Genomic DNA, 15715 nt, shown 5'->3' with positions numbered 1-15715 from the left:
AGCTAAGGTGTTTATTGTAAGTAGACTTTGAAGCTTTTTTGTATACTGCTTGGACAAATGTTTTTTTTTTATCTATATCTCTAACTTGTTTTTCTGTGGTATAGGAATAATATAACACTACCATGCATGCAAAACATGGAGAGGACCCTTCATCTCATCTGGAATACGATCCAGATTTGTTGTTGGAAGTTGAAGCAACTAGTAGACTCGATAGGAATCGAGTTTATGGTATCTCTATGACTACAGGTCTACAGCCCAAGATATGAGATTTAGTTGTAGTGTCTTAAAAATAAGCACCATAATCTGGCACGAGTAAACTATCACTAGCCATTAAGCATACTTCTTCAGTCATTATCCGCCCCCCTACGAATCCCCATGAGATTTTTCTCCTCCTCCCCTTTCATTTGTAGCTGGAGCTTGTAATTGATTTGTATATACATTTGTAATTGATTTGTATATACATTTGCAATTGATTTTTACATTATGAAAATTTTGTTCTTCAATTTAATTGATTTTTATAGACATTTGTAATTGTTTTTTCCGTCAGTTTAATTAATTGTTTGATGTTGTTTAATGTCATTGAGAAATTGTTTTATAGCATTTTTTTCAAATAATTTGTTTATAGATCGGAAAAAATTATGTCGGTAAATGATCAATATTTTCATCAAATAATTACAAAGAGTTATAAATTATTTTGATCCACCCGACAGAATCACCAATAGAATATGTCTTCGGTGAAACTGTCAATGACACAAAAATATTGCTAACGGAATTATCAATTTAAATTTTATCGATAATATTCACCAACAAATTTGGCGAGAGATATTGGTTAACCTCTTTTTTAAGAATCAATTACAATAATTCATCACTACATATATTAGTATAAAAATTTTAGATGAAATTATCAACAGATAAAACAAAATACTTTCTAATGACAAGATTTCATCAATAAATCCATCCGTGTTTTGAAATTTTCTATATATATATATATATATATTATGGTGAATTGTGTAAGACTGGCAGATTCAGTATTGTCCAAAATGTCTCTAATATTGACTCTTAGGTCTTACTTTTCACATCATACATATCATGCATGCATTTATAGCATGTGCCGGTGTTGAAAGCGTGACATGTCCATCAATTATTGCTTCTTACGCGTTTACTAGACCCTTTGCCTTTTCGCAACTGGAAATGTATTTGGTATTTATGGCCAAAAAAGGAAAAAGAGTCAACTTTTGTGCTGTCGAAATCTAGATTATTCAGTTTGAAAAAATTATTTTCAGGCAGCCTGCAGTCGCAAGAAAAAAGCAAAATTTGCACAAGTTAATAAACTATCACTTGAAGAACTTGTTGAAGACATGGCTAATAAAATAAGAGGACGTGAAAGAAAACAAATGGCAACTTTCTATGATTAGAATTTGTTTGATCACATTACCTAATAAACTAAAGCTTATAGAGCTTCCGTGTTCATCCTTATTTTTTTTTAATCGTTTTCATTATTTTTTTTCTCTTTTTAATTACATCATTCAAATTAGATGGCTTAATATTACAATTATGGTAAAATTACCGGATTAAAAGAAATAGGACTGGATTGTAAGAAAAAGAAAAATATATAACTAACACCAAATTCATGATAATTTTTATTTTGGTTCAAAAGTTAAGTTCTTTAATTTTTCAGTCTCTAAATTACACTATTATTAAACCAGGACCGGCCTAGTGGGTTGACCCGGTGTCTGGTCGGTCTGAGTTTGTTAAAAGACCAGCTGATACAACAATTCGGCAAAACCCGGTCGATCCGGCGGGCTGACCCATGACCCGGGCGAACCCGGATGAAACCTGGTGTTTTGTTTTTCTTTTCAAATGTGGTTTTTCTCCTATACTTGTTTTTTATATATATTTTTAGTTGGTTGTTAACAATTTTAAGTTCATTATATAAATATTAGAAAAATATTTTATTTGTTCAATGTGAGATTTAAAACCTTTTGGTATATATATTCTATGTTCCCAAGAAAAAAATTATTTTTTGATTGTAAAATTTGAAACCCTATCGTATTCACAAGAAAAAAGTTATATATTTTTAATGTGGGATTTAAAACCCCTTAGTATATATATTTTATGTTCCTAAGAAAACAATTATATTTTTCAATATGTGATTTGAAACCCTTTCGTATATGTACTTTATGTTCACAAGAAAAAAAATTATGTTTTTTCAATATGGGATAAAAAGCTTTTTGGTTTAAACACTTTAACTGAAAAGGATAACATAATATCTTTTCATTGTAGGATTTGAAACTTTTTAATATATATAAAATTTGTTTGTCTACACGTTCGCGTCTGTGTTTCTTAAAAAACGCAGTAATTATCCGTTTGGTTACAAATTGTTAACCGTAAAAAAACATGTGTCCCACCATTTATTTGCGGCTGTAACTCAATTTTTAGGAAGCAGAGAATTTATGCTTTTTCGTTACTGTTCATGCTAATTGCACTGTTCACTAAACAGTGCAATTAGCATGAACAGTGTACATTGATACACTGTACACTATAATTGCACTGTTCAGTGAACAGTGCAATTACATGAACAATTTTTTTTTTTTAGTGTGTTAAATTTTTTAACAGTTTTTTTAAAAAAAAGAACTAGTTACACTCGTACTGTGATGTGAACAATATTTTTTTTCCCGAAAAACTAGTATAGAGTGAATTAAATTCACTCGCACTGTAATATCAATTTTATACCTGATAATATTTTATCTAATTTTATTACACGCTCAAATAATTATGAAAACTGTAGTTTTTATCGAATGAATTTTGTACGTAATGGAATTATAAATAGTTTAATGCAATAATAAAAAATATTTTATATAAAGTATTATTTATTTCATGATGTAATAGGAGTAATTAATTTTAAAATATTTAAATTTAAAACCATTAATATTAATATATATTTTTTAAAATTATTTTATAATCTCAATTTCAAAAGCATTCTTAACCAAACACATTAAACTATTTTTTCTTCAACCTTAATTTCAACCACAGTTTTAACCAAACACGTATTTTTTCAAATCAACCTCAATTAAAAATACTTTTTATAAAACAACTTTTTTCAAACCACAACCACAACAACTACCGCAATACCAAACACACTCATATTCTATGTTCACAAGAAAGAAGTTATTTTTTCAATGTGGGATTTGAAGCCCTTTAGTATATATACTCTATGTTCACAAGAAAAAAGTTATATTTTTTCAATGTGGAATTAAAAATTTTTTTGGTTTAAATACTTCAACTTAAAAGGATAATATAATATCTTTTCAATGTGGGATAAAAAACTTTTTAAAATATTCTTTTAAACTTCATTATTTACAACATGTATAACCTATATTCACATGAAATTTTTTCTTTATTTTTTCATATGAAATATTAAAACTTTAAATATTTTTTTTTTAATTTTTCCGGGTTGATATGGGTTGACCCATGAAACTCGGGATCTGGCCCCTGGTTAGGTCAACTATCGGGCCGGGTTTGATAACTATGCTAAATTATAAAGAGGAGAGAGAAAATCACTGAAAATTATAAAGTGAGAGAAAATTATTGGTTTAACTACTTTTCAATAATGAAACTCATCATTCTTAGTGTTAACGGGCTCCATATGATGAAAGGAATGTGATTGTTGTTGGATTTTTTCTACAAACATGCCTAAAAAAAGAGATTAGATTCTGTTTTATTTTTTTTCTAGATGATTTTAGTTTCTATAGGTGATTTTGGGGAGTTTTGAGATTGGTAAATGGTTTAGAAAGATTTTTGGTGTTTTAGAGGTATATGTAAATTATATTTTGAGATTTTATCAAATAACTTAATTTATTTAGTTGAGATGATTTTTTTAATATAATATCAAAACCTTGAAAATCAAATTTTTTATTTAAGATTAATTAACTGTATAAACTTGAATCTCATTGTCTCATTTTTTTTCAATTAAAATTAATTAATAATACAAGATAGCATGGGTTTATACAAATTTTAAATTAAAAAAAATTACTTGAAATAATGTGTTAAATAATAATATAAATCATTTTCTAGAACTTTACGGCTTAAATGTTTTAGATGAAATTAATTTTTAATATCATTGCAGTTTATTCCCATGGATAAATCTCGGATCAAATAAATGTTTTATTTTCTTTGAGAACTGAAATTTAATTGCCATAGCATAAGGTAGGAATTTGAGGTTAAAATTGAAATAGACTTGGAGAACATGTAGGGGTACGTATTTATTATAGGTTCCAACTAACCAGGAACGTTAGTTGGAAATGTTAGTTATGGAGACACAAGTCTTAGAATGTTTGTTGGGAAGGATGTGTTCAAAGTTATTTTCTCAACCAAAACCGCACAAAAAAACGAAAATAATTTGGTGCCGTGGATTCCTCATCCTCTCGAGGATTGTCTCGTATCGGCACCAGGAATGCAATTAGCTATCAACAAGATACGTGGCTGTAGTTATGTCGTGCATTGTATCAAAAAAAGATTTTATATTAAAAAAATATATTTAGATAATAATAATTTGTGACAGCTCAAATTAAATTAATTAAAAATATAATTTGAGATACGAGATTAAAAGAACCTGCATAAAATAAACTGAAAACAAATTATAACATTCAAGACTTAACAACGTAATGTCAAAGATGAAAAAACAAACAAAAAATTATAACACCGAAGAAGAAAGCTTGAGTTAACTTGGAGTAATTTAATAAACCAACAACCCGTGATATAAGACCGGGATAAAAAAAAATATCAAATGGATGACCTTGTAAAAAAATCAAAGTTCAATAAAAAAAACATCAAAAGAATTTTGAGACAACCCGGGTTAACTTTACCAACATGCGCTCAGAATAACCAAACAAGTAAAAAAAAAAAGTGAAAATAACTTAGCTCAAGGGCTAATAATTTATTGCAAAATGATGAAATTGAATAAAAAAAATGTCATAAAAATGAAGGAAAAAAATTTAAGTCAACCTAAGTTAACTGGATTAACCTGCCACCCATGACATGAGATCAAGATTAAAAAAATAAACTTTTAAAATGAGGACTCCACCAAAAAATCCCAAGTTAAATAAAAAAAATATTGTGAATGAAAACTCAAGCTGACCTGAGTGAGCTTGATCAACCCGCTCTCGAAATAACAAAGCAAGAAGCAAAAAAATGACAAAGCTCAAAGACAAATAATTTTATCCAAAATACTTAAATTAAAAAGATTAAAGTCATAGAAAAAATTGAGGAAAAAAACCAAGTTAACTCAGATTAACTCGACTAACCCACCACTTACGACATGAGATCGAGATAAAAAAAAATTAGACATCCAAAAGATAGACCTAACAAAAAAGACTGAAGTTAAGTAAAAACAATGTTGAGTAAGAAAATACAAGCTGACCTGGGTTAACTTGATTAACACGCACTTGAGATAACTCAAAAGAAAGAAAAGTAAAAAAAATAACATGGCTCAAGGGCTAATAATTTAATGCCAAAATATGAAATTGTAAAAAAAAGAGTTTCATAAAACAAATTGAGGAAAAAAAAATCTATGGTAATCATGGTTAACTTGACTAAGCTATTACTTGGAATAAAGCAATTAAAAGTAGAGAGACCATACTATATATAAAAAAATTAAATTTAATAAAATATCCGAAGATAAAATTAAAAAAAATCCAAACTTCAAAAAGGTTCAAAAGCCAAATAAACAGTAATTAAAAAGAGTTTCAAAATCGATAAGATTACAAACTGAAAGACACAATTGTTTTTTTGACAGTTCAGACATGATTTTTTAAGGAATGGAAAAGAAAAGAGAGAAAAAAAAAACCTTCATCACAGCTCAATTGAACCACCTTCGTGAGAATGCGCCACACCACTAGAAAGAGGACGATGCGCCGCTCCTAATGCTGTGATGGAAGGAGAATTTTGGTTGTTGTACAGGCTCTCACGCGCAACTACTTGAATGACGTAGAAGCATGTTTACTTAGTTTTCTTGGCAAGGAAAATATTATTTATTCACTGCTTCAATAATTTGCATGTTGTTAACTTTAGATTTGCCATTTTCTTTGCTTGTTGCAGCTGCTCAAGGTCAAAACTTTTGTACCTTATTGATCACATGATAGATTTCATAGTTTAGGACAAACAATGAATCCGTTCAACCAGCTTGGCATCCTATTAAACAATAATAATATACACATCGCAGCATGACACCTATATATATATATATATATTAATTAATGAGGGATTTAATGTCTAAATTAAAAACTAAAGTCTAAAACTAGGGACGATCTACGATATCATGAAAAGGAAAAAAAAAATGAACCTACTAAGAATAGGATATTTACAAATTGATCTAAACATGCAAGTAATCTGATCGTGGAACACTCGTTACTAAGTTTCCCCTCCAATAACATGAATCTTTTGTCTCAACAACTTGCATGTTTTCATGAAATAAATGAAAGAAAAACCTTCTCAAACATTATAATGAAAGAATTGGAGGGGAAACTAGCTATGACCAGCCACTATTTTGAACATATCATGGGAATGCTGAACACCGGCTGCGCAGACAACAAGAGTCGACCACAAGACATTTGGAATCTTTGAGGTTACCATATCCTTTATTTGTATACGTGTTAACGTATCATTGGGTGTTGTTATTAGGTTTTCTTACAATTATTTCAAATTTACAAATACAAATCGTCGGAATAAATTGTGAGAGTAAATATTCATAAAAAAGTATGTGAATAAAACCAATAAATTTGATAGTGTTTATTTTATTTAAAGACATGGGACCATTTGTGTTTTGGCTGACTTACCGACGCTTGTATTTAAAGGCAGCAACATTTACAATAAAAGTTTCACGTATCAACCAACATTCTCACATCTTTAATTCTATCTTCATAAGAAATAGAGTGTTACAAAATTGATATCATTTTTGCGACATGGGGGATGAGGAAAAGCAGACACCTGCAACCCTTGAGATCTCCATGGAGAACGGAAATTTGAAGGAGGAGAAAACCACTTCAAATGATGAGCCAGAGATTAAATACGGAGGAATTAAAGCCATGCCCTTTGTCATAGGTAGGTTCACACATAACTTTTTATATGTATATGTATATATATATATATATATATATATATGATCCTATTCTTCATGATCTATACATATATAAAACATATATATACGTGCAGGAAATGAGACCTTTGAGAAGCTTGGTACAGTTGGCTCTTCAACAAATCTTGCTGTGTATCTGACTACAGTTTTCAACATGAAGAGTGTCAAAGCCACCACACTTCTTAATGTCTTTAATGGCACGACAAACCTGGCACCTCTGATTGGAGCTTACCTCTCTGATACTTACTTTGGACGTTACTGGACCTTGGGTTTTGCTTCTGTCTTTTCTTTCCTGGTAATTCTTTGCCTTTTAACTCACCTTCTTCAATTGTTTAATTGAAAGGTTTTTTTTCTTTAAGGTGTTCAATAATGAAGTAAGTGTCGGAGACTGATACTACTAGTTTTGACCCTGCAAAAAAACCATAGAGATGGCTTTAAGTATACAGCTGCTACCGAACGGTTTCAAGAATGAAACAAATTAAGAGTCTATACTTTTCTTTATGACATTTTCTCAACATGGTCTCAAGTTGATGATGAGTCTTACAGCACAGGTATATCTTGTTTTCACATAATATGGAATAAAAATGCATTTTTCGCTTAATATAATTTCATGGAAATTTGGAATATATAGCTGTCACCTCTAAAGTAAAAGGAAAAAATTGTCCTAGTTTTATGTTTTATTCATCGAATTACAGTGCTTTATGTTACTTTAGTATCTATAGGTGTCATCTCTAAAGAAAAAAACAATATTCCTGTCTACGTGGAGTTCTTGGCAGTAATGCAGTCATGATATATTTCTTTTATTTATGTATTATTGTGGCTGTTCTTTTGTTTTGTTTTTGTAGCTGTTTTTTTTTTTTAAAAAAAAAAACTATGCTCCTGCTGTGGATTACTGCTTATCATAATAATTATTTTTGTGTATAGGGGATGGTGGTATTGATGCTAACAGCAGCAATCTCCACCATGCACCCTCCAAAGTGCGCCCCAGGTGCTGTGTGTGCTGGGCCAACAAGCTGGCAACTAGCCTTTTTATTAAGTGGGTTTGCTTTTTTGATAATCGGAGCTGGTGGCATCAGGCCTTGCAACCTAGCCTTTGGAGCTGATCAATTCAATCCCAACACTGAATCTGGCAAGAGGGGTATCACTAGCTTCTTCAATTGGTACTACTTTACCTTCACTTTCGCGATGATGATCTCGGTAACTGGCATTGTCTATGTGCAATCAAATGTTAGCTGGGCCATTGGTTTGGGGATTCCTGCATTTCTAATGCTCCTTTCATGTGTAACGTTCTTCGTGGGAACGAGAATTTATGTTATAGTGAAACCTCAAGGCAGCCCTATAACTAGTATAGTACAAGTACTTGTTGCTGCTACCAAGAAACGAGGCCTCAAGGTTCCTGATAATTCAGCTATGTCTCTTTTCAACTATATTCCAGCCAAATCTATCAACTCTAAGCTTCCTCGCACAGAACAATTTAGGTTAGAAGGATCAATTTCTAAACACCATCTAATCCTGACTATCATTTTATACAACAACATGATCGATATGTTTTCTTTCATAATTACCCCTGCAGGTGTCTTGACAAAGCTGCAATCATTACAGATGAAAATCAGATTAACTTGGATGGTACAGCTGCCAACCCATGGAAACTTTGCAGCGTCCAACAAGTTGAGGAGGTGAAATGCTTGTTGAGGATAATCCCCATATGGTCAACATCCATACTTTATCAAATTCCCTTGCTCCAGCAACAGACTTACGTAGTGTTCCAAGCCCTTCAGATGGATAGACGTCTAGGCAGTACCAATTTCAAGGTGCCCGCTGCAACATATATAATCTTTACAATGTTAACCCTCAGTATTTGGATTCCCCTCTACGACAGAATCATCGTTCCATTTCTTCAAAGGCTTACCGGCAAAGACGGTGGGATAACATTGCTTCAAAGAATGGGGATTGGAATGATTCTAGCGATTCTTTGCACGGTTGTTTCTGGATTGGTGGAAGAAAATAGAAGGCACATTGCTTTAACAAGGCCACCGTTAGGCCAGACGAACAAAGGTGGCTCTATATCATCAATGTCTGGTATGTGGCTGATACCACAACTTGCACTTGCTGGACTTTCTGAGGGTTTCAATTATATTGCACAGATTGAATTCTACTATAAGCAATTCCCAGAAAATATGAGGAGTATTGCCGGATCAGCCTTCTTCGCGGGTGGTGCTCTCTCTAATTATCTCTGTGGTTTCCTTGTTTCTATAGTCCACCAAATTACTTCAGGGAGTAAAACTGGAGATTGGTTGGATGATGATCTTAACAAAGGAAAATTGGATTACTTCTATTACGTGATTGCTGGTTTGGGGATCCTCAACTTTGGATATTTTCTTTTGTGTGCCAAATGGTATAGATACAAAGATGCAGATGATAGCACAGTGGGGATGGCTACAAAAGGAATCTGAGAAGCATATTGCATGAAGAGGAAATTAAGCTTGATGGCCCTGGAATGGAACTATGCTACCAGTTGTTTGAAGTTTCCCTTCCCGGCATCAACACGTCAAGGAGTTCATTAGAAAGAAGAGAAAGAAAAATGCACGAACTATTAGAACCATAATATCATGGAATGTGACAGATTTCTTGTCACGTTTAAAGGAGCCCTGGCTATATAACCTGTCATCAATAAAAAAAATTTACTGCTCCTAAATGCATATTCTTGGAGTGACATTGCTGGCTCTTTTCCTATAATGTTGGGTTTCTAATATTTTAGATGCAGTGAAAATAATAAAATAAAATTATTTGAGAATTTATAAAATTTCGTTAGACAAATAGACAAATTTAAAATTATATGAGAATTTATTATATGAAAATTTAATCTTTTTTAATTTGAAATAATTCTTAAAAAGCTGGGTCGTTGTAAATCAGAAAAAGTTCAATTGTCCGGTCTCTAACGGTAATCTATACGAACCATCTGTGAGAAATCTTCTAAATTTTTATTTAGGAAAGATTGATTGATATGCTTAGAGTGTTAGCTTTCTATATATTTTGTGACTTGCATATTTTTTTTTCTAACAAACAACCCTTAAAAATAAGAGGTATAATTTACTATTTATAGGAAAATCTGAAAAATCTTATAGATTAACAAAATATCAATTTGCCCCCTGAATAATTTCCATATATTAATTCAGAATTTTTTTAGAAATTAACTTAATAAAGTCCTTACTTGATTTTTCTAGATCTATAAATATAATCCTTGTATTAATTACATTCTAATCCTTAATTTTCAAAATATATTTTAATCAAGTCATATTTAATTAAACCATCCCAATTTAATTTCTTACTAATGGTTCTTAATGTGTTTGATCCATTAAATTTCTAATATATTAGCTCAAATATAAATTATAATTATAATTAAATAGAATTAAATAAATTAAACAATTTAATTTATTATCAATTCAACAATTGATTAATTTATATTTGAAGATCAGGTGTATTATTTAACAATGTGTCATGATGCTTCAAATATTAGAAAAGTCATTAGTGGTTTGACTTAACCTTTCAGTGACTGGTTTCTTAGTATAATTAATATTTTTTTCATCAATAATGTTCAAATTTAACATTATAGTATGAAGTATGTCTGACATATTAAATCATGTTTGTTTTCTACATATTAGTCATTGATTGTTTGAATAAGATTTGAAACCAATCTCATTCCATGTTGGCATAAGATTTCTTAACAATACTGTTTGAGAATAAATGAAATATTTTTCCTAATTTACCTAGGATGATGAATACTCTTTTGATCTCAAGTACCTTTATATAATTCATGTTATACTCAATGTATGTCATTTTGTTACCTCAATTAAGATAACATTTAATAGGATCAAAGTATAACATTCTCTATATAAGATAACTTAGTGATCTCAAGTTTAAGGATCACTTATATAACCGTCATGTGATCCTTAACATAGACATAAGTGATTTCTCCATATAAAATTCTCATGCAGGTTAGTTTAGTATTCATGTTTTATGACAAGCATCTACATATTAGTTTTAGGTATCTCTTATATCTCAACTTATGAGAACAACTGCTTCTTTTAATTAAAAAAAAAAGAACATAACCTCTATGACTTTAATGAATGTCCAATATTTAAGAGAGTATCGACTATAGAAACATTTTAGGAACAATACTTTAATTCAATAGGAATCTCATAATTATAACAACTTTATATTTTTCTTTACAAAGTATTTTTGTCCCGTGAACCTTATATTTACTCTAGATTCATAAATCAAATATTAGATTCATTAATATGATATTATATAAATATTAAATATATATTAAGCCTTTATTAATAATAAATATGTATTTAAATTAATATAATAATGTTACGTGTAACCAATCAATTAGCTATAGAGCAAATTAAAATAACATATAAAGTATTTAATTATTTATATATCCATTACAAAATCTTGACTGTAATCTATAATATCATGGATTTTTGGAGACCTTCAAAATATTAATATCAACTTAAGTCATCTTATCCCAATAAAAGATCAAAGAAAGCAAGCATGCGCCCATGTTAGAAAGGAACTCATGCAAACCCAATCCTTTCAAGTAAAGGAGGTACAACTGCTAGCAGCAGGAGTAAGTGTGCACAACTTCTTGCTCTCACTTCATGCACATTAGCTCCCCTATGAACTTATCATACTTCTCTCTCTTTTTTATGTGATGTTCACCACATTCTTTTCTTTTTCAATACATTCTATTACCATTTCACACTACCATTTAAGAATACTTTATTTACGAACGCTGATTATTAACCTTACATATAAGAGTCGTGACACATCTTACTGCAGAGTATATAGGAAGCATTTGCTTAGAACTAACAAAATAAAAGAATGAAAGAGAGTTTGTTTGTATTACTTTGAAAACAATTGTATAAGACTCATATATATAGCTACCAAATCTGAGACGCATTATAAATTTTAAAATACCATCATAATGACCTTCCACTAATATAAAATTATAATATGAAACTAAATATAATTTATTATAAAAAAAACCTAAGTATAACTAATATTATCTAATATTCCCCCTTGAACTTAAGGTAGTAAGGTTGACATGTAACATTCTCAGTTCCAGAATTGGACAAGGCAATTAAAATTACTGAATTTTATGGGTAAATTTTTTTTATTTTGATTTATTTGACACTGTAATGAAATTTATATTGAGATTTCAGCAGAGTCTTTTCTATATCGAAAGGTCTCAAGTTATCGATAATTCATTCTACACACATCTCATATTCATTCCATAATCATCGCATATCTATGTCGCATCACAACCACAATTATTATTAGTCACGTTATATTAAAATCTACGGGTTCATTTCAGCCATATAATTTACAACACAAATTAATAGTAATAAACTTGATTAATAACATTAATATTACAAGCATAAGATCCTGAAGGTCTCTATGATTAATATAAGGGAATACTAACATTGTTCTAGTCGCATAATTATCTAAAGCAAATACAATAATATCCATTTCATTCCAAGCTCGTACAAAAGAAATAAAGATGCTACCCATAAGTTATACAAAAGGAATTAAGAACATGAAATCCTTAATTAATTCATAAAAAAGAATTGAAAATGTTAATTTTCTAATTCATGCAAAAGAATTAGACACCTAGGACACTACTTCTGATGGGAATGAGAAGGACCTGCAACATCAAAATAAGAGGATAATTATATTAAATGAATAAAATACAACAAAATAATAGAGGATCACTACTAAATGCATCTACACATACAAGTACCCACTCGATAGGGCATAATCATCGTTGATTCACAAAAGAAGAATCACATTTGACACTTTTTTTACTACATATAAAGTCTATCCTTCCATAACCTACTTATGGTTTCGATTATTACGCATTGATCTTCTTCTGATTTACTCATTTCCTTATCCGCCCCCAAGTTCTGAGGAGGTCATTGTTGACACTAATAACTCCTATAGGTGTGGGACACCTACTTGCCATCGAAAAAAATGAATTTATATATATAAAAAAAAATTAACTCATCATACCCGCCAATAGGCACCTGGACTTTCTAAAATTTTATAACCTGTTTTTTTTTAACTATATGATAAAAATAAAAATAAGCAATCACATAATCAAGTTCAATTAGAAAGAAAAACAAATACCCCTACTCAACTCGCAAACTAGGGTAACCAAAGTTATTTCGCCAAACTCACAAACGTGGTCATTGACTCAACAAAATATATTAACCTAGTTTTTTTTCAAATCAATTTTTATTTAACTAAAATTTTTTAAAAAAATAGATCATATCGCGATACTAGAATATTTTTCTGATACCAGCCTGATGTTAGGATATTTGTTTATATTGGAATAACTATATAAAAAGCAAATTAAAATAAATTATCAACTCTAAACCCCTATAAATATATCATATAAGGACTAGATAAAATAATCAATAACCAAAGTAAAAATAAAAACTAGAGGGCGAAATGCACAAAAAAAAAACCAACAATAGATTACTATTATAATTCACAATGTTAATGGAGGTGAGAAAATTATGATTTTTACACACCTTTTAGCTTTATTTATACTATAATAAGGGTAACCTAGCAAGTATCTCCATGTTCAATTGAGTACATACTTATAAGATTATATTAATAAGCTAAAGAGTGTGGGGAATTCACTGTTCACCCACACCCAATGCACTGTGGATTACAATAGTAATCCATAGTGCATTCCTCTTTTTCTTTTTTTACTTTTTCATTTTTTTTCACTTTTTCTTTTTTTTCCAACTTTCCCCTTTTATCTTTTTTTTTTCAAAATTAATTTCCTTTTTTTCCAACTTTCCCCCTTTTTTTGTTTATTTTTTTTTCAAAATTATCTTTGTCGATTTTATTTTTTTAATATTGAGCTAGTTAAAAAATTTTCTTTGTAATTTTTTTCCTTTAAAATGCTGTGGATTGCTACGGTGTTTTCCCACATGATTTTTCTATTTTATTTTTTTATTTTTCAAAATTATATTTGTTGATTTTTTTTTTAATATTGAGTTGATTGAGAATTTAGTTTTGTAATTTTTTTCTTTAAAACATTGTTGATTGCTACAGTGTTTCTCCGCATGGTTTTTTTTGTTTTTGTTTTTGTTTTTGTTTTTTTATGATTTTCTCCGAAATTATCTTTTTTGATTTTATTTTTTAATATTGAGCTGGTTAAAAATTACAGTAACAATATGTGAGAAAAATACTGTAACTTTCTTCGCAAATTACTGTGAATTGCCATAGTGTTTTTTCCCACATGGTTTTTTTACAGTTTCTTTTGTGTTTTTTTTTTGTAATATTTTTTTTCAAAATTATCTTTGTTGATTTTATTTTTTTAATATTGAGATGGTTAGAATTTAACTTTGTAATAAACGTAATCATGTGGGGAAAGCATTGTAGCTTTCCTCACAAAACATTATGGATTGCTAGAGTGTCTCTCAACATGTTTTTTTTTTCTTATGATTTTTTCAAAATTATCTTTGTCAATTTTATTTTTTTAATATTGAGCTGGATGAGAATTATAATTACAAGTCATTACAAATAAGGCTAAATCATGTGTGGAAGTACTGTAGCTTTCATCACAAACCATTGTGAATTGCTACAGTGTTTCCAACATGTGTTTTTTCCTTTTTTTGTGTTTTTTTGTTATTTATTTTTCTAAAATTGTCTCTGTCAATTTTATTTTTTGAATATTTAGTTTATTGAGAATTTAGCTTTGTAATTTTTTTTCTTTAAAACACTGTGAATTGTTATAGTGTTTTCCCATATGATTTTTTCCAAAATTATCTGTCGATTTTTTTTTAATATTGAGTTGGTTAAGAATTATAATTACAATAAAGCTAAAGCATATGGGGAAAGCATTGTAGCTTTTCTCACAAAACACTGTGAATTACTACATTATTTCTCTAAATGGTTTTTTTTATAATTTTTTCTAAAATTGTCCTTGTCAATTTTATTGGAGAAAGCATTGTAGTTTTCCTCATAAAACATTGTCAATTACTACAATGTTTTTCCTCATGGGTTTTTTTCCTTCTAAAATTATCTATGTTGGTTTTTTTTAATATTAAGTTGGAAAAGAATTTAGCTTTGTAATTTTTTTTGCTTTTTATTAACAAAAAAGCTAAATCATGTGGTGAAAGTTCTGTATCTTTCCTCACAAAACACTGTGGATTGCTACAAATTATTTTGTTCAATTTCTAAATTTTTTATCACCAACACAATTTTTTTTCTGTCATGAAATATTGGCTCCATCATACCTTTAGTTTTTATTACTTATCTACTACTAATTCACAATTATAATACTATCAAGTAAATTTATTTTATAAACTTGTGGCAACACTCGGATATAATATCTTGTATGATGTAAAGCATATGTACCATCATGTGAAGGACAATGACATTGAATTGAACTTGTAGCAAAGGCATCGTAGGGTTTTCCTATTACATATTATGTAAGAAGAAACTTAAAGATTTTAGCGTATATTTATAATATAATATATGATATTTTTGTATAAGTTTTTT

At 29.5% G+C, this 15715-nt stretch overlaps 1 protein-coding gene across 1 annotated transcript; it reads left to right on the top strand.

Moving 5' to 3' along the window:
* Positions 1-6865: 6865 nt before the first annotated feature.
* LOC133676868 (protein NRT1/ PTR FAMILY 2.11-like) lies at positions 6866-9847 on the top strand. The gene is made up of 4 exons (XM_062098651.1): positions 6866-7098; positions 7210-7427; positions 8057-8610; positions 8706-9847. Exons 1-4 carry the CDS (start codon positions 6960-6962, stop codon positions 9583-9585), a joined length of 1791 nt encoding a protein of 596 aa, XP_061954635.1. The 5' UTR covers positions 6866-6959; the 3' UTR covers positions 9586-9847.
* The last annotated feature ends 5868 nt before the right edge of the window (positions 9848-15715 follow it).

Source organism: Populus nigra, chromosome 1 (genome assembly GCF_951802175.1).
Source record: "Populus nigra chromosome 1, ddPopNigr1.1, whole genome shotgun sequence".
Taxonomy (NCBI): Eukaryota; Viridiplantae; Streptophyta; class Magnoliopsida; order Malpighiales; family Salicaceae; genus Populus; species Populus nigra.
This window is presented reverse-complemented; position numbering and strand designations above follow the sequence as displayed.

Coding starts and splice junctions, on each gene's coding strand:
- LOC133676868 (XM_062098651.1), top strand. CDS start 6,960: ATGGGGGATGAGGAAAAGCAGACACCTGCAACCCTTGAGATCTCCATG. Junction 7,099..7,209: donor AGCCATGCCCTTTGTCATAG/GTAGGTTCACAC, acceptor ATATACGTGCAG/GAAATGAGACCTTTGAGAAG. Junction 8,611..8,705: donor CCTCGCACAGAACAATTTAG/GTTAGAAGGATC, acceptor TTACCCCTGCAG/GTGTCTTGACAAAGCTGCAA.